Source organism: Xiphophorus couchianus, chromosome 9 (assembly GCF_001444195.1).
Source record: "Xiphophorus couchianus chromosome 9, X_couchianus-1.0, whole genome shotgun sequence".
NCBI lineage: Eukaryota > Metazoa > Chordata > Actinopteri > Cyprinodontiformes > Poeciliidae > Xiphophorus > Xiphophorus couchianus.
In genome coordinates, this window is record NC_040236.1 from 27633898 (window position 1) to 27656543 (window position 22646).

General features: G+C 39.9%; 1 protein-coding gene across 1 annotated transcript; it reads left to right on the forward strand.

Moving 5' to 3' along the window:
- Nucleotides 1–756: 756 nt before the first annotated feature.
- Nucleotides 757–22455, forward strand: fam163ab (family with sequence similarity 163 member Ab). Its single transcript, XM_028028284.1, has 5 exons — nt 757–1633; nt 17730–17795; nt 17874–17895; nt 18646–18760; nt 19822–22455. The coding sequence occupies exons 4-5, from the start codon at nt 18668–18670 to the stop codon at nt 20218–20220; spliced, it is 492 nt and encodes a 163-aa protein (XP_027884085.1). The 5' UTR covers nt 757–1633; nt 17730–17795; nt 17874–17895; nt 18646–18667; the 3' UTR covers nt 20221–22455.
- The last annotated feature ends 191 nt before the right edge of the window (nt 22456–22646 follow it).

A 22646-nucleotide genomic window follows, 5' to 3' on the forward strand; every position in this document is an offset into this window, starting at 1 on the left:
CTGCTCTTTGGTTGCTTTTGGTTTTTAAAGTGCTATATAAATAAGTAAATGAATGAATCAAGGCCTCTTTCAAGATGCAGGGAGATTGGATTTTCAACTTCTTGAAAGATCCAGGAATAAACACAAAGTGGTAGACCCAAACAGCGTCACCTGTACTGAGCTCGAAGAGCTGACTGGAGTCCATGACGACAAATGCTGAAAACAAATTGGGGCCTGAAGCTGACTGCATCCCAAAAACCATAAAACAGTACCTGCAGGAGGAAACCTCTCATATGACACAAAGCTACCCATTTCTGCAAGAGTGCACCAAAGATGGGCATTGAAAACTGGAAAAGCCTGATATTTTACGGTGATTTTTAAAGAATTCCTTAAATGTCTTGGTTGAACTGTATTGGGTTACTATGGCGGAGCACATAAACAGTTGGACAGGTTGTACATATTGTTGAGTGGTTTCGCTAAAATTAGGGCTCTATGTCATGTTGACATAGCGAGTAGCTTCCATTGGACTCATTCCATCCAGAGGAGACATCAAGACCACTGAAATGTACATGGATTATGATTAGACTCAGAAAGAAACACCAGCATCGTATAAGCATAAATTTATTAATCACATTATACTGCTAAAAAGACATTAAATCAAATCTACTGAGTAATACTGATTTAACAATATAATCAGGAGAGCAAATAAAAAGCTGCTAGTGTTGCAGTTTGTGTGGTGGCCATGTTGGATGTTGAGGTTGGGGTTGGTGGGAAACTTCTGGGGAATTGTGACTTCAGAGAACAAAGGTTCATAAAGAGATGTATGTTTGGGTCTGAGTCCATTAAAGAACAGTGGGAGGTTTTGCTTTATTCTTTAAACTTGTCTTTTTATGCGGGTTTCAGATTTTTAAGCTACAGTAATACAGAATAAGGCAACATTTTGGAGACTGAGGTAAGCCGAGTTTTCTTACTTTTTCAGCAATAATCTACAGTTGAAAAGGTCAAATTAAGTCATTTCCCTCATCATGCTCCCACTGTTTGGTGCTGTATTTTTGCAGATATCTTTACAGTGCGGCTTGTGTAATAAAGGAGATCACGTTTTTCCCCCCTCTTTTTGCAAGAGAGAGAGGGTCTGTGACGCGGGGCGGCTCTTCTCCTTTCTCTTCCTCCCTGTCCTCCCACCAGTGCTCCCTGCTTTTGCCTCTAAGTCCATCACTAGTTGGATGTTTATTTTATTTCAATGTTTTCAGCATTTGTTTTTATGTTTCCTTTGGTCTATTTCTTTACATCTGTATCTTTGGATTCCCGTGAAGATCAGAAGGTGAACCCGTAGCTTTAAAGGCTACATATGCGTAAAAAGGCGCTTGTCCCGGAGTGTCTCCGTTCTCTGACCCGTCTGGTTGTGCACCTCCGGTCCTGGATGTCTCCACACTGGTCGGGGTGAACTGCTGTGTGTTGGTCCCTCGGACTGTAGGGGTTTGCGTTTGTTTTGCAGCGGCGGAGTGCGCGCCGGACTCCGGCTCATTCTTGGAGAAGTTCCGCCGCAGTCCCATGCCCAGCGCTCCTCTGCGGCTGAGATAAGGATGCTGGCGGCTTTTCTCGGTCTGGATCCACTGGGTCGCTTCGAGATGCGCTGTCCGAGCATCTGAACCAGGTATGCTGTTATGGAGAAACAAAGCTGCATAATCAGATTTTTTATTCCGACACATCATTTCATTAGTCTTTGTTAAATAATATAAATAATACATAATGCAGGCACAGCTTGTCCATGTTTACTTTCAATGTGAAAATGTTTAACTTCCAGCTGTCATTGTAAATGAAGTGACTAAAGAAGCTCAGCTAAGGACCGAGTCTTGGGGGTTTGCCATTTTGCAGCTGCTGTGATCTTCTTCTGACATTTCATTAAAAACAGACCGAGAGAGGATGATGTAAGGCAAAAACTGAAACTTACACTTAAAGCAGTCAGCTTTTGAGTAAAGAAGTGTTGAAAAGTTTAATAAAGCCACATAAATTAGTCCAGAAATTAAACCATGTTGGGGTTCGAAAGGAACGAAACACAGGTTTGTATGATCTTTTAACACTTTCTTTCAGTATTTCAATTCAAAAGAAGGAATTTGTATAGAAAGTTTTTTTTTTTTGACAGTCAAAGATTCAACCTCTGAAATACAGAACCTGGCTGTAGCAATTCATAACTTGCTTATCAAGTTATGTATTCAAGAATAATAAGAAAAAGTTAAGTGGAAGGAAAAACTGAGGTAGAAGAAGGCGCTCACTCTAACACATCAGTTCTTTCAAGATTTCATGATTGTTTTTGTGATTCTTTTCACTAAAAATCTTTCATTTTGTGGGAATATTTGCGAGAATTTTTTTATATTTTCCTCATTAAACCCCTTCCAAAAACTGCATAGAAAAAAAGCAGTCTGAACACAAATATTTTTAATCTTTAAAGAATTTAAGTAGCTCAAGTTTTGTTACTTGCCACATTGATCACGGACTATAACTTAAGTAAGGCTGAAGCTGTACTGTAGTGAAAGTAAGAAATACCGACACCTGCAGGTGGGAGTTAGCTGTCATGTAAACCCAACGGTTTTGACTATATTTAGCAGAAAATCTGCAGTAAATTCAATAGCATGAAAACTGACGGAAATCTGTTGATTTTTCATATATTTCAGTGTTCGCAGAATAGCAAAAAACTGGAAGGACGTACTGACATGTTGAAGACTTAGACTACAACTGATGACCTCTTTGAGTTAAGCAGAGGGAACATCCGAACGTCTTTCCACAGGTGAAGGAGGAAAAGGACTGAACCGTTGCCCAATAGTCCAAAGTTGTATTCTCAGATAAACGTATATCTAGCATTTCATTAGAATATCAAGGTCCCAGAGGCACAAAATCAAAGTTTGATTATTAAAAGGTACTTGAACAACACTAAAGTTTCATTCTAATATGTCACTTCAGGAAAATTAAATCAGCGTACTAGATACGCCTGCAAATAACTTGGTAAAGATGGAACCAGATGTGTTTTCCTTCTGTTTTCTACACATGTGCAACATGATGCTATTCCTGCACCTCTTTCTATAGCAGTGAAAATAGTTAAATGTACAGTAAAGAGTTTTTGCCTTTGTCCTGCTTTTTTTTTTTTTCAGCTTTCATCTTGAAACTACATTCTCAGAATAAACAAAGAGAAAATTGCTTCCAGTTTGGCTTTTCTGTACATTACGTGCAAAGAGCAGCTATAAAATACAGTCAGGAGAGCTTTCACATCACCACTCAGCAGCAGGTGCAGTGCTGTATGTGCTACATTGACCCCATTTCTCACACAGGAAGGATGAAAAGTGCAGCTTGACTAAATAACTGTAGAGCAGCCTCTTTGTATCCTCCAGATTTCTCCTTCCACTTGCTGCTCCTTCTCTGCCTCCAATGCAACAGGAAGTGGGCTGATTTCCCAGAGGAGTCTGTAGTCAGGGCTGCCACTGCCAACAGAGCAGCAACAGACAAAATATATCTAATACAAGTTGAATAATGAGTCAACAACTCAAAGCTGACAAAAATACAGCCTGCTGCTGCCTGAAGATCAGATTTAATTTACCTGCATAACCTTAAAAACTCTTGATATAGTTGCTTTTTGTGTTTATAAGCTTTTACAAAATTTCAGCTTGATTGAACAAATGAAAGCTTTTTAAAATCGAATGTATACCTGACATTAAGTAATACACTGACCTCCCATGTTCTGTAGATGCTTTATAATACAAGGATTTTCTGCTGTAAAAGTAAACAGTTTTTATTTATCTTGTCATTGATAAACAATAGGCCACTGTTCACTTTCAATAACTATTTATTCTAATAAATTCTACTCTTTCCAAAAAATAAAATTTTACATTTTGTTTCTGAGACATCAGTGCATGTAAATCAACCCCTCAGAGCTCGAATAATGACATTTTTCTTATTTTTGATCATGTCTGCCCTGAGTGGCATTTATTTGTATATAAATAGTCTGAGGCATTTGCAAGAACTCTACCTGGATATCAGGATAATTAAATCCAATTAAATGTCTTAAAATAGTTTTTGATATACACAAATGATGCTGACCCTGATCCGATGCAGAAAAACAGTGCTGAACTCACTTAACATGTTTCTTTTTCAAAGCATAGACATAAATGTACTAAATTACAAATTTATTTTATAACTCTTCTCCATTTCAGCTTCATAAGCTTGGTCAAACATGTAAAAACAAAACAACTTAAAGTTGTTCAGTCAGTGCAATTAGGAGAAACAGCCAATGAAAAGTAAATAATAAAGGAAATTAAACTGACAAAAACAATAGGTTGACTACCTTGGTCAAAAATGTAAAAATAGAATAGATTTTGAATAGATCTGCCCTTTTAACAGGACACATTGTTACGATACCGATCTAGAACCTCTTTCAGTACCGGGACCAATAAAGATTTTAATATTAGATTAGCTCATCTCTAATAATTAGTGGTGAAGGTTTATTACAATTCAACTTTTGTTGAACCCTAATCTTTATCTTATAACATTCCTTGTATCTTAGTGATGCTTTGTAAAATAGATGAAAACTGTAATATTAAAGAACTGAGCCGGCTGGTTGGAATGATTCTTAGCACCGTTGCGTATATGTGGTTAAAAGAACAGGAGCCACATTCTTGCATCACGTCCAGATATGAAGAACATCTGAGGGTTTGACTGTGACATTTGGTATTCTTTAATTAATGAAGATTTTACCCTGCTGAAACAGAGTTCTCGACATAATTACAGTGTAAAATGTACTCCGTGAGAAGAATTTAAATTAGTATTTTTTTATATATTTTTTATCATTAAAGCTATTTTTGCTGTAGAGAATGGTTAGCTGTCAGATTTGGTCTCTATCTGACCCGCAGGCGGGATAGAGTACTCCATACTGGTTGTAAAGCACTTCTGCTGGAACAACATGCATGGAAGAGTGTGTTATAGTTGTGCAGTGTTTATATGTTTGTATGTTTGTGCACGTGTGCAGAGTCTAGAACCAGCCAGCAAAGAGGGAAGTGTTTCAGTGTTTCAGGGGCTGTGTTTGAATAATTCATAATCCCTTAAGGGTTTTGTGGCTGCAGGATTGGTATTTCTTGGCGTAAAATTGCCAGTTGAGTGCACTGTAATCACAAACTAAAAGTGAGCAGAGCTGTGACCAATCAGTGTCCAAAGTGCAAACATTTTAGGACAGGACCGCCACAAAGAGCTACAGAAAGTTAGATCAGACTGTTTCACAGTTTTCTGGGTCACGTTAGAAAAACCGTCCTCCATTTGAATCCACCTCAGTGAATGTTTTCTCTGCAAATTTAATCTCACGTGAGAATGCAGGTCCAATTTATATCCAATTAAATAGAGTTCAGTCTAATTCGGTTCAAAACAATAATCTCACGTACGGAGTGTATCTCAATACATGTTGAATATCAGCAATTCGGTTAAAAATCTGAAAATCCTACATTACACTTTACTACAGAGTGATATATTTCAAGCATTATTTCTATTATTTTTAATGATTATTTCTTTAGCTGATATTGATTTGATGTAATTTAGTTTTCTAATGTTATTTGCCACAAAATTGGAATACTGCATAAGACTAGTGAAAGAAAATGATAAAAAAAAAAAAAGAAAAACATATATCTATACTGTGCAGTATACTTGCTCTGGGTTCGTTTTGCCTGGATTTTATGGAGGTGATCAGCCTGTATCTCAGCTGAGAAAGCCCAGGTTGGTTGCTTCTAGTTGCCTTCAGTATATCTGGATGGTTGATTCTGGTGTTTCTTATTTTCCTCTTGAACTAAACCTTATAGTTTCTTCTTAGGGTTAGGCCAGTTTGATAGCCAATCCAGCTCAGTTGATCAATAAAAGTAGCTATTGCTACTTTTAGCAGTGTGGGCAGCAAGAAAGTCTTGTTTGAAAATGAAATCAGCCTCTCCACAAAGCCTATAGGCAGAAGGAAGCTTTTATGCTCTAAATGTTTCTGACTTTGGACTTAATAAAACATAATAAACCAAAGCTAGCAGATGACATGTTGTCACAAATAATCTCTGACAGTGAAACTGGCCTCCTAGACTCCAAATGCTAAATGTACTTTCATGTAAAAAGATTATTTCAGATCACTTAACAGCTATCCAGTTTGAAATTTTTTAAATGAAGTCTCTGTGTGCAATTTAGTGATACAAATTTCACTTTTTTATTTGACTGGTGTCCTAAATAGATGTATTATAAATGGGAATGTTTTTCAAGCGCAGTATTTGTGTTTCTGGACAGATTTAAGTCCATATCATCCACCTCCAGCTCTACTTGCAAGTTTTGACCCAAGTTAGTACATTTATCTAAGTTGGTTTCTGAAACACTCCTGTTGCTAAACTCTGAAAATGATTAATTCTCCTCTTACAGCCGTCTGTACCTTACTCTTTGTTCTACCTCAACAGTCTGAACAGCCAGCTTTTTTGTGTCTTGCCCTCCTTTAGGGTGTCAAATACTGACTACTCGACAACTGTCAAGTCAGCAGTCTTCTCCATGATTGTTAATGTGTTATAATCCTTTTTATTGGTTTGATTTAATATTCAGATTTTCTAAGGAGGTTTTTAAGATTATTGCAAAATTGACTCATTCCAGTCATCTTGATTTGTTCTGCTGCTTATAAATATTTACTTCTTCAAATGAGACGAGGAAGAAACATTTCTTCTTAACAATATTGTTCACAAACCTCTACTCTAAAGTGTTTAATAATGAGTCACTCAAAAACAAAAGCGGCCTTTACCTTTCAGTCCCTGTCTTAGGTTTAGTTTACACTTTGCAGGATTGGCTTTTTGCATCCTGCAGCGTGGAAGTGAACACTGCTGTGAAGTGAAGTGAAATCATATCAGTAAAGATGAGGCCACATAGAGTTGGCAGAGCCTCAGGCCTCTGGAAGAGAACCGCTGTTATCTGCAAACGTAGCTTAGCTGCTGCTGCTGTGTCTGTGGTGACTCATCAAAAACACGGACTCTTCCTGATATGATCAGAATGACAAACACACACAGAGCGAGGAAACTTAAAAATGACACAAAACCCTTTGACTTTACGCTCACAATTGGATAATAGTTGTTGGGAGGCAAGAGAAATTCTCTGAATCCTGCAGCTACGCGGCAATTCAAAGTGTTTTAAGGAAAGTAATGAAAAGTTGGAATTCAGATAAAATCGATGACGTTCCAGTTAACATTATTCAAAGGCAGGTCTAAGCAAATCTTCAGCCTTGATTTAAAAGAACTCAATGTTTCAGCATTTTCAGTTTTCTGGAAGTTTGTTCCAGATTAAAGGAGCATAAAAACTGAATGCTGCTTCTCCATGTTTGGTTCTGATTCTGGGGATGCAGAATAGTCTAGAACCAGAAGACCTGAGAGGTCTGGAAGGTTGATACAACCGGCCTAATAGGTCAGTTACTGAATGTCGACAACATTCAGTAATTGACTTGTCAATCATTTGTGTTTACAAATTAATGTTAACAGTATGTTCAAGTCTCTTCTTTGAGATACAGGGAGCCACTGTAAGGATTTCAGAAATGGAGTGATGTGCTCTATTTTTCTAGTTTTAGTGTGAGGTTTTGCATCAGCCTGATTGATTTTGTTTTTTTATGCATACACTGTTGTAGTATTCAGTGCAACTAAAAATAAACATATAAATAAGCTTCTCTTGATCTTGCTGGGATTTTTGTCCTTTAGTCCTGGAAATGTTCTTCAGGTGATAGAAGGCCGTCTTTGTAATCGTCTTTAAGTGTCCCTGGAGGTTCAGGTTTGAGTCCATCACCATATTGGACGGAGCCTTCTGTCCAAATAGGATTATTCCAGAAGTCGTGATCTTTTTCTATTGTCTCTCCTTTCTTTTTTTCTCAGAGTGCATTAGTTTCCTTCTTGCAACAACTTGATCAGTCTGTTTGTGATTATAAAAACATTTGCTGTTACGTCAACAGGAGCAAGAGCCTGCTGCACATCTCATGATGACATTTTAGATTTTTTTGGAGATTTCATTTCTGCATCGTTCAGTCTGCTTTCAGGGTAAACTTGCTTGGGGTGTGGTTATTTTGAACCACTACTTCTGCTCCATACAGAGGACTGGCTTTCAAACTTTTGTTTCTAATTGCTAGGTAACATTTTGTCTGTTGTATTCTTTGTTCCTCATTTTTAAGTAAATATACAGTACAGACCAAAAGTTTGGACACACCTTTTAATTCAATGAGTTTCCTTTATTTTCATGACTATTGACATTGTAGATTCACACTGAAGGCATCAAAACTGAATAACACATGTGGAAATATGCACTAAACAAAAAAGTGTAAAACAACTGAAAATACCCCTTATATTCTAGTTTCTTCAAAGTAGCAACCTTTTGCTGTCATTACTGCTTTGCACACACTCTGCATTTTCTTGATGAGCTTCAAGAGGTCGTCACCTGAAATGGTTTTCACTTCATAGGTGTGCCCTGTCAGGTTAATAAGTGGGATTTATTGCCTTATAAATAGTCATGAAAATAAAACCCATTGAATTAGAAAGGTGTGTCCAAACCTTTGGTCTGTACTGTAGATAAGTGATGTCCTAATTTTTTTCTCAGTAGAGATAGTATTTTTTATAACATTTTAGAGAAAATTTGGCATTTCCAATATCTACATCCATGCCCAAATATTTCAAAAACACTTGTCTCTTGACTGTCGATTGGGATGTTTTTGTAGCGTTATGGTGCATGTGGAGGATTAAGAAAACAGGACCTTTTTTTTTTATCAAACACAAGTTAATGCTTTCACATAGGAGAAAAAGAGCTGAGCTTTCTTTAAAAATTCTTAAAATTCTCATAAGTGAACTGCCACACAGCTGCTTTCTGAGCTGGTTTTGCGACCTGCCAGATCAGAGATCTGAGGAGATGTTTGTCCTGGAAGTGTTGCATTTTCTGTCTGTCTGCCCGGCTGCTGGCAGGTCGGTGCAGCAGATTTAGTTACCGTCCTGTAAGCTAAAGGTCAGCTTTTAGCCAACATGCTGAAGTTCATCCTTATTTATGTTTCATGAGGCTGTGGTCTGTATTGACAGCTGTGGGAAAAACTCATTAAGGACTGAGGGCTAATAAAACACAGTCTGACTGACTGATTTAAAAAAGGCTGTCTCCACATATATGTTGTTGGTGTAGCTCTCAGTTCATGTCTGTGTTTATTTTGCACATACCTGAATCTAAAATGAAAGAGGTCAGCTGAAGGAATCTGGGATTTTAATGTGAACTTAAAAATAGAAACTCAAAGAGAAAAAAAAAATACAGAAAGAAATTCGGAAAGTATTCACAGCGCTTCAATTTTTCCACAATTTTTTACATTACAGCCTTATTCCAAATCGTTTTAAAACCTCAGAATTCTACAGCCAAATACTGAATTATGATAATATGGAAAAACATTTGAGTTTTTGGCAAATTTACTAAAAATAGAAAACTAAGAAACAACATTTACATAAATATTTGCTCCAAATTGACCTTGGGAATTGTTTCTACAACTTAAACTGAGTCCAGCTATATAAGCTCCTTTGTGTGACAGAGCAGGTCAGAGGTCAAACACCAAGCATTAAATCAAAGGATTATTAGTAGACCTCTGAGACAAGATTGTGTTAAGGATGGTGGTGGAAGCATCATGCTATGTGGATGTTTTGCAGCAGCACGAACTGGCAGACTGTCAGCAGGACAAATGAACCGTCCTGCTTCAGACCTACTCTGTGAATGACCTGGAGGGCACAAAATTTTTTTATTAGGGTTTTAGTCACAGACTTGCTGGACTTCTGTGCTCGCCATGGATTGTCCATAACGAACACCATGTTCAAGCATAAGGGTGTCCATATGTGCACTTGGCACCAGGACACCCTAGGCCGCAGTTCGATGATCGACTTTGTCATCGTTTCATCGGATCTGCGGCCGTATGTCTTGGACACTCGGGTGAAGAGAGGTGCGGAGCTGTCCACTGACCACTACCTGGTGGTGAGTTGGCTCCGGTGGCGGGGGCGAAAGCCGGTCAGACCTGGCAGGCCCAAACGTGTTGTGAGGGTCTGCTGGGAACGTCTGGCGGAATCCCCTGTGAGACGGAGCTTTAACTCCCATCTCCGGCAAAACTTCGAACACGTCCCGGGGGAGGTGGGGGACATGGAGTCTGAGTGGACCGTGTTCCGTGCCTCCATTGTCGAGGCGGCCGATCGGAGCTGTGGCCGCAAGGTTGTCGGTGCCTGTCGCGGCGGCAACCCTCGAACCCGTTGGTGGACACCTTCGGTGAGGGATGCCGTCAGGCTGAAGAAGGAGTCCTATCGAGCCTTTTTGGCCTGTGGGACTCCGGAAGCAGCTGATGGGTACCGGCGGGCGAAGCGGCATGCGGCTCGGGCGGTTGCTGAGGCAAAAACTCGGGTGTGGGAGGAGTTTGGAGAGGCCATGGAGAAAGACTTCCGCACGGCTTCGAGGCGATTCTGGTCCACCATCCGGCGTCTCAGGGGGGGGAAGCGGTGCAGCACCAACACTGTTTATAGTGGGGATGGTGTGCTGCTGACCTCTACTCGGGACGTTGTGGGCCGGTGGGCAGAGTACTTCGAAGACCTCCTCAATCCCACCAACATGCCTTCCACTGAGGAAGCGGAGCCTGGGGACTCTGGGTTGGGCTCTCCAATCTCTGGGGGCGAGGTCGCCGAGGTGGTTAAAAAGCTCCTCGGTGGCAAGGCCCCGGGGGTGGATGAGATCCGCCCGGAGTTCCTTAAGGCTCTGGATGTTGTAGGGTTGTGTTGGTTGACGCGACTCTGCAATATCGCATGGACATCGGGGGCAGTTCCCCTGGATTGGCAGACTGGGGTGGTGGTCCCCCTGTTCAAAAAGGGGGACCGGAGGGTGTGCTCCAATTATAGAGGGGTCACACTCTTAAGCCTCCCTGGCAAGGTCTATTCAGGGGTCCTGGAGAGGAGGGTCCGTCGGATAGTCGAACCTCGGATTCAGGAAGAGCAGTGTGGTTTTCGTCCTGGTCGTGGAACACTGGGCCAGCTCTACACCCTCAGCAGGGTCCTGGAGGGTGCATGGGAGTTCGCCCAACCAGTCTACATGTGTTTTGTGGACTTGGAGAAGGCGTTCGACCGTGTCCCTCGGGGAGCCCTGTGGGGGGTTCTCCGGGAGTATGGGGTACCGGGCCCTTTGATATGGGCTGTCAGGTCCCTGTATGACCGGTGTCAGAGTCTGGTCCGCATTGCCGGCAGTAAGTCGGGCTCGTTTCCGGTGAGAGTTGGACTCCGCCAGGGCTGCCCTTTGTCACCGATTCTGTTCATCACTTTCATGGACAGAATTTCTAGGCGCAGCCAAGGTGTTGAGGGGATCCGATTTGGTGGCCTCAGGATCTCATCTCTGCTTTTCGCAGACGATGTGGTCCTTTTGGCTTCATCAGATCGTGATCTGCAGCTCTCGCTGGATCGGTTCGCAGCCGAGTGTGAAGCGGCCGGGATGGGGATCAGTGCCTCCAAATCCGAGGCCATGGTCTTGAGCCGGAAAAGGGTAGAGTGCCTTCTCCGGGTCAGGGGGGGTGTCCTGCCCCAAGTGGAGGAGTTTAAGTATCTCGGGATCTTGTTCACGAATGGGGGAAGAAGGGAGCGGGAGATCGACAGGCGGATTGGCGCAGCGTCTGCTGTCAAGCGGGCGCTGTACCGGTCCGTCGTGGTGAAGAGAGAGCTGAGCCAAAAAGCGAAGCTCTCGATTTACCGGTCGATCTACGTTCCCACCCTCATCTATGGTCATGAGCTTTGGGTCATGACCGAAAGAACGAGATCGCGGATACAAGCGGCCGAAATGGGTTTTCTCCGTAGGGTGGCTGGGCTCTCCCTTAGAGATAGGGTGAGAAGCTCAGTCATCCGGGAGGGACTCAGAGTAGAGCCGCTGCTCCTTCACATCGAGAGGAGCCAGTTGAGGTGGCTTGGGCATCTGGTCAGGATGCCTCCTGGACGCCTCCCTGGTGAGGTGTTCCGGGCACGTCCCACCGGGAGGAGGCCCCGGGGAAGACCCAGGACACGCTGGAGGGACTATGTCTCTCGGCTGGCCTGGGAACGCCTCGGGATTCCCCCGGAGGAGCTGGAAGAAGTGGCTGGGGAGAGGGAAGTCTGGGCCTCCCTTCTGAAGCTGCTACCCCCGCGACCCGACCTCGGATAAGCGGAAGAAGATGGATGGGTTTTAGTCACTCCTTAAAGTAAAAGCACACGTAAAAACAATAGAATGTGCATTTAATAGGGCCAGGCAATCATGTGTCTTATTAGGATAAACACATCCAATACAGTATTCAGTATTGCCACTGAACTCTGATCCAGAACTGCACAGCATTCTGGGGGATGTAGGCAAAGGAAAGACTTGAGTTGCTCAACTTCTTCTAAGCAAGGTTGGTGGAATCAACTAACTTCACTCACTCTTTGGTTACCTAGCAACAGCTTGTTGAGTAACTTCTGCTGCAGCAGTTTCGAGTTTTGCCATCATACCTCATAAATAAATACAATGGGATGGAGAGTACAACAGGCTGAGGAGAAACCGTGAATAAAACAGGAAAAGTCAAGTCAGCACTTTGGCGGTATTTCAGATATTTAAAACAAAAAAATAGCCAGTAATTATGAATGTAGACTGATATGAAACCTTTATATTGCGATACATTTTTCAGCCATATCACTCAGTCTTAGCATGTAATATTCTCAGTATATATTTTGTCCTTCTGTAGATATAGAATCAGTTTAATATATCAGTAATTCACCCCACAAATGCCTGAAACTGCTGTTTGTAGGGGAGGCATTCACAGGTACTGACAAGCAAATACTTACGTGCATTAACATGGGGAGCACCTGGCTGCTACTTTAGAAAGCAGCTAAGGTGTACTTATTTTAAACTTAGTAAAGACTTGATTCATTTAATGGTGTGAAATCCATTGAATGTAAAAACCATTGAATGGAAAGAGAGTGCGATGACAAAAGATGGATTGTTAATTTAGGTGTGAAATCAGTCAAGGAAAGGGTGAAGATATTCAAGCATACGTTGATTCTCATCCCTTGGAAGAGGAGCAGGATCACCCACAGGGTTGTGGCTCTTATGTATTATGAACGTACTGTGTCTCTAGTGTCTCTAATGTAATTTGCTCTCCTTAATGTTGAGGCTCCTTCTGAAGACCATGATTTAACTCTAATGGAAACACTGAAGCTTAAGAAACCAGCTCTGCTTTCCTCATCATCCTTTCCTCCGCTTTCTTACTTTAGTCATTTAAGAAGCTTAATGTGAATATTAGCTTAGGTGCTATTTGTGGCACAATGTTCATTCAAAGATGAAAGCTCGACATTTTCAATTTGCTTTATGAGCCTGCCATGCTGACCAGCAAAATAGGAGTGGAGTAATTACAGCTTCCCTGCCTGTCCTCTGCCCCGTGCTGCTGGATTTGCTCTCAGTAATGCAGCACGTCTGCCAAATGCGAGGAGAAGCTGGCGGGGCGACAGAGGAGGAGCTCAGCAACCATAATGAAATCCTGTAAACCTCATAAAACGGGAATGCAAAGCAGTCTGCATGTTTGACGTCAGGTGCTTTCCCTGCCCACGTCCTTTACAAGGAATCTGTCTGAACCGGACATAAATTAGACGGAGAATCAATTCAGCTCGAGGTCTGAGTGAGTCTATATCGTGGTTAGAAGTGTTCCCACTAGGCTGGATGCAGCAGTTTGCTTGTAAGGGGGAAGAAGTGATCTCGACAAGCATATTGTTAGTGCTTCTGATTAAATATGTTCATGTCCCAGGAAGAAAAGAAAAGATGAGCTTCACCTCATTTCCTGCATTTTCTAGGTCTGACATAAACCTGACCCTAACATGTCTTTGTTCCTGAACTGTCTAGTGTTTTCTTTGGTTTTGTTTGTTCTTTAATGTTCTCTATTGAACCTCTCAGGCCTGCAGAAAGTCAAACATTTGGGATTATATTATGGCAGGATATGAAAAAGGTTTAGATTGTAAGGGGCTGTGATCTGATGCAAAATGAGCATATAAGTTGTTTACCTCCTGTACTTTACGTGTGGGCTTGGATGAACCTATCAGAGCTTGCTTTGTGAATAAGATGCTGAAGAGGGCAAAAGCCAAAAATATGCAACATTACTTATTCGTTGAGTTCATTATTATGATAACCAATTTTGCATTGAGGAAACAAATACCACTTATTCGGTAAATTGTTCTGTTTTGAAAAAACCCCCCAATAAAAACAACCAAGTAATAAATGTGTTGGCGATGGTATACTGTGTTTTTCTGGGTTAAAATAAATTGACTTTGATGACTTAAAAACATTGTGAATTTCTGTGTGAGTAAAGGTCACAGATACATTTTGACTGAAAATGAGTGTGTGAAAGGGCTGAATCAGGAACTGGCAGGCTTGAAGACAGTACAGTAGCCTGAAGAGGACATAATGATCTTCAGTTATAAATCTGCCATCAGGATTTACAGCTGCACAGAAAGTTGCAGGCTGCAGTGAGAAAAGGATCTGAACTTTCTTCCCACTCCTTCTCATCCTATTTCTGCTCATATCCACAAAAACCAACACCAGTATTGATCATCTGGCCTCAGAGGGCCAACAGGATCGCGCTGGAGAGCAGTCCGTGTTTTCTGACCTGAATGACCCTGAGCAAAATCAAGTAATTGAATCATTGAGTCATCACTCTCAGCCTGCTGGGCTGTTGCTGCTCCAAATAGCTGCAAAATGGAGGACAAGTAATGACTACTCAAGGTACCAGAGGTTTATTAAAGCATGCAATATATATTAAGACAAAAATAATTCATGTGGTGCTTAAATTATTTTGTGGACAGCAGCACCGGACTTTGCTTGTTTTTATTGTTTGTTTTGAGGCAAAAAAGAAGTCAAGACAAAGTTTTTAATAATTCTTTGTGATATACATAATCTCCAACTGGTCAGAGCTGGGTTAGTGAAACAAATGATCCAAATATGTTTTCTTGTATGTTATTAAAATTTTGTTTTGTATTTAATATCACTCATTTGCACTGGGTTTGTTCACATTTTTTAGGTCTTTTTTTTTTTAAATGTTTTTTTGACATTTGGACATTTTTTACTTCTAGGTACTTAAAGAAGTTTTCATTTATGGAATATGACAGACCTGGACATTAATGGGATCTTGGTAGCTTCATACTTGATTCTTCTCAAATCCTTGGAAGTCAATTTGCATGTTTCTTTCTCAGTATGTTTCTTGCGACCCTGTTGACTCTTTGCAACAAAATGTTTGATCGTTCCCTGGTGACGCTCCGATATCTTAGCAATTTCAAGAGTGCTGCATCCCTCTGAGAAGCTTTAGGTACTTTGTCACTTTTCAGAATTAAATCTCTCTTCTGGGCCATTTTGTCTAGAAAAAAAGCTTCATAATAATTATACACACTTTGGTATTTAACCTCCTTAGGCCACACCCTCCTTCTTAACACATAAACACCTGCAATGATTAAATCCATTGAGAATTCAAATGTCTTCAGCTTAGACTTGTCTAGAAATGATGATATGGGTAAATACTCACTTGCCTAATAACTGTGCACACAATGTAAGTATGAAGGTCCTTGTATAACTCTGACCTTCAGCCAACATCATTTCTTACACTAATCCAGACCTCCAGCTCCGTCATTATGAGGGATGAATGTCAGCTTGGAAAAGTGTTGCCTCCAGCTGAAATGGTGCAGTTTCATGTTTTAAGAAAAATAATGACTTGTCTAAATCCAATCTAGTGTTGAATGTGCTGAGCTGAGAGCGAAGTGCAACTCCCATTTGTAACAGAGTGGCTTTTAGAAACACATTTCTTACCCATTTAATGAAAACACAGTTCTTTTTAACCACATTCAATAAAATATTCTAGTTTTATGACTGAATAGAGATACAGAGAGTCTTACAAGGTATTTCTGACTGCTGCAGATGAAGTGCATGTTTCATATGTGGGTCATATATGTACTGCTTTGCAAACAAAGAGGTTTAGCTGAAATGAGGTTCAATTAACTTGACATTGCCTGCAATTTCCTACAATTACACAAGAAATAGAAAAGTATACTTACAATTCTAGTGCCTGTATTTTACAGAAGGCAGATTTATTTGGTTAAGTTTGTCCATTTTGGGACTCAGTGTGTTTTGGAGGCTTATCAGAGGTATGGAGGCCACTCTGCAGTAAATAATCAAATTCTGCTTCTGCTTGCTGTAGCTCTTGTGCATTTGTAATGTGTGTGCTGATGCAGATAGGTTGTCAAGTGAAGTAAACTCAGATTTATCTAACCAGCAAGTTTGCTTGCGGAGCACCACATAAGCATGGAAGCAAGAATGAAAACTAATGTGTGTACAGCTTTGTGTCTATGTGAGTAAAGGATGATGTGATGAAATCAGTGATTCATTTCCTGTTCCTACACAAGTCACTATGCTGGCTTTATTTGTAGAAAATAGTTCAGACTGAGGTCATCTTTGAAGAACCATGGATAATGTAACATTTAATTTCCCATTGGGATCAATAAGGTATTTTTGAATTTGAATTGCATGAGCTGGAGTAAAATTATGGTGACATGGAGGCATGGGACAGGTGCCACGCTGCATCATCTCTAAGATAAATAAACATGGTGTCCTTCCTGGCAGGTTTGTAGATGCTCATATTACTGACTCTGGAAGGGAAATGTGCTGTGTCTTTGTTGAGTTGGACAAACTAAAACATTCCAGGAGCAAAATACAACAAAAGCTGCAAACAATTGCACAACTGGTTTTTGGTTTGAATGCTGCAAACCAAAAACTGCAAACTTAAACTTAATAAAAGGGGTAGATTGGATGTTTTGTGGCATTATCATTTATTTTACTGCAATTAACAGAAGTGATAGCAAAGAAAATAAATTATAATCCACAAACAGACACATACATCTGGAAGGTATTCACGGTCCTTCACTTTTTCCACATAGTTATTTTACAGCCTTATTTAACATTTTACTAAGTGAATTGCTTTCTCCAAAATTCTAAACACAAATACTCCATTATGACAACGTGGAAAAAGCTTTTTGAGATTTTTGCAAGTTTATTAAAAATAGAAAACCAATAAATGTACACAAGTATTCACAACCTTTGCTGATCCAGCAGCAATCACAGCCTGAAGTCTTTTTGAATATGATGCCACAAGGTTTGCTCTCTCAGTAAGAGACTTTCTGTGTTCTGCTGGTGAGCTGTCTTAATTACTGTTATAATTACAGTCCTCAGACTTTAGGCGAGCTTTAGTCTTTTTTTCCATTACGGTGCTTCTTTCTCTCATTGCTTCAAATTACACGCTCTGCCTGCACACCAATCTGGGCTGGTTGGACATGTTTTTATCAGCAGTAATAGATTTCACTTCACCTGGACAAGCTTCAGACTTCAGACCAACTCCAATCAGCTGCAGCCTTCGTTTCTAAATCACTTTTACTGCTCCTGTCCTGTGGTGATCCATGTGTGTCTTTGAGTGTTTCTGTGTGCAAGAAAGAAAAAGACAAGCTGTATGGATTTTTCTGATATTTGTTCTGCAAATGTTGTTTTTATTTTAATGCTCCCTCTTTTTATTATAGGAGTGTCAAATTAAACAAGTCTTTGTCCAGTTTAAGAGATATTTTTCTGTTCTTCTAGTGCCACCTTGTGGAGAAAGACAGTCAGTGTAGCGTCAGTTCAATTTCTCTTATGCTGATTTGTTTTTTCTTCTTCCCTATTTTTAGATATGTTCATAGAGAATTTCCTTTGACTGAAGTTCAAATCAAATAATTTCCAAACACTCCCCTGATGTAAGTGTGTCTTACCTCTAACAATACAACAAACTTTATGTATTGCTCATTTTACATATGTTGTTTGTCTGCTTTCAGGTGTTAAGCTACTTTGCTGAACTTGAGTATTGCTTAGTAGCAACTAGGTCTGCACAATGTGACAATTTCTCTAAACAATCTTAATGTTTAAAATGAACGCATTTTCTGTAGGACTATAAAACACATAAATTACAATTTCTGTTATTTTTTAGCATTTACTGGAATTTACTGTAAATTTTGAATCCAGTCACAGTGAATCAGGTATTTGAAATAAAGTAATTTTATACCCAGTAATTTTGTAAACCCAGAAAAACAAAGACTTCTTCAAACTGTAAATTTCGACTTGAAATGTTAGGCCTCAATCTCTAAACATATAACAATATAAAAAAGCTTGTTTTCATCAGTAAGGAAAAATGTAATCAGCTCAAATTCTGTTAAATAAGTGCAGCCTTGATTTAAAAAAAATGTGTTTAAAGAGAGTAAAGCCAACTATACAATAATTTAAAATGTGAACATAATGTCTTGGTATATCAGATAGTTCAAATTACATGCTCTGCCTGTATACCAGCACGGTCGCCCTTCTTAAACCGTACCAAAAATAAGGTATAATCAAAAATCCTTCCAGCTGCACAACATTCAAAACCAGAGGGAATAATTATCTAAACGTGGAATGTCTCAAACAAAAAACTGATTAACTATTATATTAATTCATTTGGACATTCGTTCTTCTGCGTGTATATAAATTCCTGCACTGTGCAGCACATAATTAATTTAATTCCTAGGTGTGTAAATTTCCTGTTTGCCCTTTGATAATTTCCGTTTCTGTGTCTAGAGTTTGATGGAGAGTTGGTCGGATGACAGCTGGAACTGTTGTCATAACTGGAGGAATACTGGCCACAGTGATACTTCTGTGTATCATAGCCGTGCTCTGCTACTGTAGACTCCAGGTACGACGTCGCCGGATGGGTTTCCAGATGGGTGTGGGGCCACAACGGTTTTATACAGGGAAGACCCACTTTCAGGTCAAAAACAAATCCCAAATACCGGTTAAAGCAATAGAAAACTAGAAAGTAATTTCCTATTTAGACATAGTCAATATTGTTTTTATTACTGAAAAGTGCATTTATTTTCATTTATGTTTCATTTTATAGATTAACTACACACATACTGATGCCGTCAAGCCTTTATTTATGCTATGTTACCATGTCTTTAATTCCTCCCTAAAGGTTATTTTCAGAAGGTACTTTTGATTTGACAAAAGAGACTCATTGCGATGATTAATCTAATTTAGTAATTAAAACTGTATTTAGCACAGAAATATGTTAAAACAGACTTGTTTTAACATATTTAACATATCAATGGCTGCTGGACTTACTATCCAAAAACCACTTGCTGCATTCTTGTTGGTTGTGCAGGAGGCTCTACTTATGCTTTTCAGAGATGTACAGTTGTATAATTGCACATCTGTTTGCAGTCATTCTCACATGCAAATGTAAATATTGAGTTGGGAGGCAGGCCAGCAGGAGCTTATTTGGATTTAAAGTGGCAAGAATCGCTAAAACAGCTCATTCTGAAAGGAGTTCAAAATAGACAGAACTGAGCAGATTAGAATGTCATTATCTAAGAATAATTTTGTAAAACACAAAATACAATTAACATGCTTTGTTTAGACCACAGGTGTCAAACTCCAGTCCTCAAGGGCTGGTGTCCTGCAGTCTTTAGATGTGCCACAGGTACAAAACACTGGAATGAAATGGCTTAATTACCTCCTCCTTGTGTAGATCAGTGCTCCAGAGCCTTAATGACCTAATTATTCTATTCAGGTGTGGTGCAGCAGAGGCACATCTTAAAGTTACAGGACACCGGCTCTTGAGGACTTGAGTTTGACAACCCTGGTTTAGACCACAGACCTATCCTAACCTGTTCAAATACCATAATTGATCACATTTAATCACCAAAGTTCATTGCTGATTTATGTTTGTACTCTCTCAAACTTCTTTGTTTATAGTACTACTGCTGTAAGAAGAATGGGTCTGACAGTGGCTCCCTCTCTCAGCAACACTTTGCTTGCAACGCCTGCAGCATTACTGGCCTGGACGGACCAATCATCACCCCTCTGTCACTGTCTCCACCAGAGCCGGCCAAATCCTTTAACCCCACCAAACCTACCGTGGGGCAACACCGCTACTGTCCCACCTGCTCACCCTACGACTCGCCCTTCTACATCCGTACCACAGACGAGATACGCAACGGTGGAGAGCGCGTCACCTACATGCCAACACACTATGAGAACCAGGCGCTGGTGATGCCGCTGCCCGCTGTCCGAGGCTCCCTGCTGAGGGACAGCCAGCGCGGTCGCCCTCCTGATTTCTACACCAACACTCGAGCCATCAGCACTGAGGTGTGACCACCTCTACACGTCAGTGCCACTGAAAAGACACAACCACTATTGTAGATTTTGGCTTCCACTGCAGATGCCAGTGAGTTTGTGGAGGCGACACATTTAGGGTCAATCTGGGTTGTAATGGAAATAACTGAGGATTGCTCTGACAATCCGAAGCTGGAGATGAAAAATAAGTTCCTCCTTATTTTCAAAAAAGAACCGGTCCTCTAAATGTTCAAACATGTACCCAGTGGAAGGGTACGCCTGCTGACTGTTAATGGATCGCTTTCCACTGAGGAGTAGCTAGGTCCATGTACGACTTTCTTGTGCTACGTATCTTCTTCCAAACGTTACTGTGATGAGATGTATGGATAAGTTTAAACCAGACTGAAACATTTACCTTTTTTAAGTAGCTGACAAACAGAAAAGTTTGTGGATTTATGCAAGCATGAGGTGTGGCAGTGTGCAGCAGAGGACACCTGGATTTGAATCCTCTATGCAAGGTCTTCAGTCAGCATCATAACTTTTCATTTCCAGGCGTCTCAGCAGTTTTTATGGTGAACAGGATATTTGGGATATGTTGTTGACAACTTGTAAGATGTAATGATTCTATACATGTAGATAGACATGAAAAAGCTTTTGATAGCACCATATTATGCAACCTGTACTAAAGGGCCACTTTCTTGGTAATTACTTGTTAGTTTCCTGGAAAATAAAGGTTTTCTTTGGAACTTACTGCTTACTATCCCAGATCCTATAGCAAGTGGAGAAGTTAGAGGTTCCTTTCCTGAAATATTCAGGAAGCTAATTCTACTTATTAGGTACTTTTCTGCAACCTACTATGTACAAATTATTCTCATAAGAGTACTTTTTCAGTTCTTGGAGGACATTTCCTAAATGATTTGGAACAGTACCTGCTCAGTTTAAGTTTAGGAAACTTCCAGGAAAACACCTTATCTATTCAGAAAACTTACCGCTAAGTTCCAGGAACATAACTAGTATGTCCTGGGAAAGCAAACTGCAAAACCCAACAAAGTAACCAGCAAGTTCCAAAAACATTCGTCAAAAGGGATCTAGTAAGTTCCTGAATGTGAATGGTGAAGTTAAAGAAAGGACCTGATAGACTCTGGGAAAGTAACAGGTAAGTTCTGGAAATTACCAAGTAAGTACCTGGTACGTTATGGGAAACTTTCATGCAAATTACCTTGTAATTTCCCAAAAGGTTTATGTGAAAGTAACTGAAAAACATCAAGAAGGTTCCAGTAAGTATCAGGTATGTTTGTCGGAAAGTTCCCAAGACTAACTCCTAAGTTTGAGTACAGAAAGGGCTGCAGTGTGTAATGTTACCAACTCTTTTAAAAAGAAAACTGAAACATGGCGTTTCAATTCTTTCTTAACATGTAACTAAACATGGCAGAGCCTGAGCCCTCAATCTGCTTAAAATTAACCCAGTGACTTTCTCTTGTCTGAAAAAGATGCAAAAAAGTTATGTAAATATTTACCTAAAAGCAATCTCTTGATCCCACCGTGTGAAAGATGGTGATGCAAGCAGGAATCTGAACGTTAGGAATAAGGGGGTTTGATTTACTGGTTTATGGGATTTCTTCTACACTCCCATTATTATACTCATCTACTCTCATATTAAATATCAGACAATTTGACTGAAAAAATTAGATATACACCTTCTTTTTACTTACAATTTCCCATTGGAAATTACATTTTGTGTGATATTGGTCTTCTGTCTACAGCATGGTTGAAGATTTGGAGCAATAAACCTTAATGATTTGACCGGTGTGAACAAGAGTTAAGGCCTATTTAGATGGGTCTGATGTTAAAAATGCAAATATAAACTTTTGTAACCTCTTTCCAGCAGTGGTATAGATGACATTTATCTCTCAGTGATACTTTCTAAATGCTTCTTTGTGAACTAAGGATGACCCATTTGAATCACAGCCGGATTTCAATCACAAATTAACTAAAATTACACCAAATGAAGTTCACTAACAAGCTATAATATTTCAGATCAAGGGGATTCTGTAAAATACTCTAACAAAATGTGGATGTAATCTTGAACAGCTTCGATGTCCTTCAATTATTTATGTAGTGTAGCAACTATATATTTTAATGTTTACTTAACATGTTATATTTAAAGTACTAAAAAAAAGTTTTTAAATGTGGTTTGAAAGACAATTGTACATAACACTAAAAACTGAATATCTGATGGTGTTAACTTTTGACAATTAAATATTTCTAAGTCTATAAATCGACTCTTCAATATTGTATGTCTTGTAAAGAAACATAGGTAATAAATGCAACAATAAGTTGTATTTGAAATTTTGAATGGTGTTTCTAGCTGGGGGGAGTACTTAACTGAAACAGCTCAAAGTTTTCAGCAGATTTTTCAGAAATGATGGGATGTTCCATTAATTTCGATGGGGCCAAAGATGATT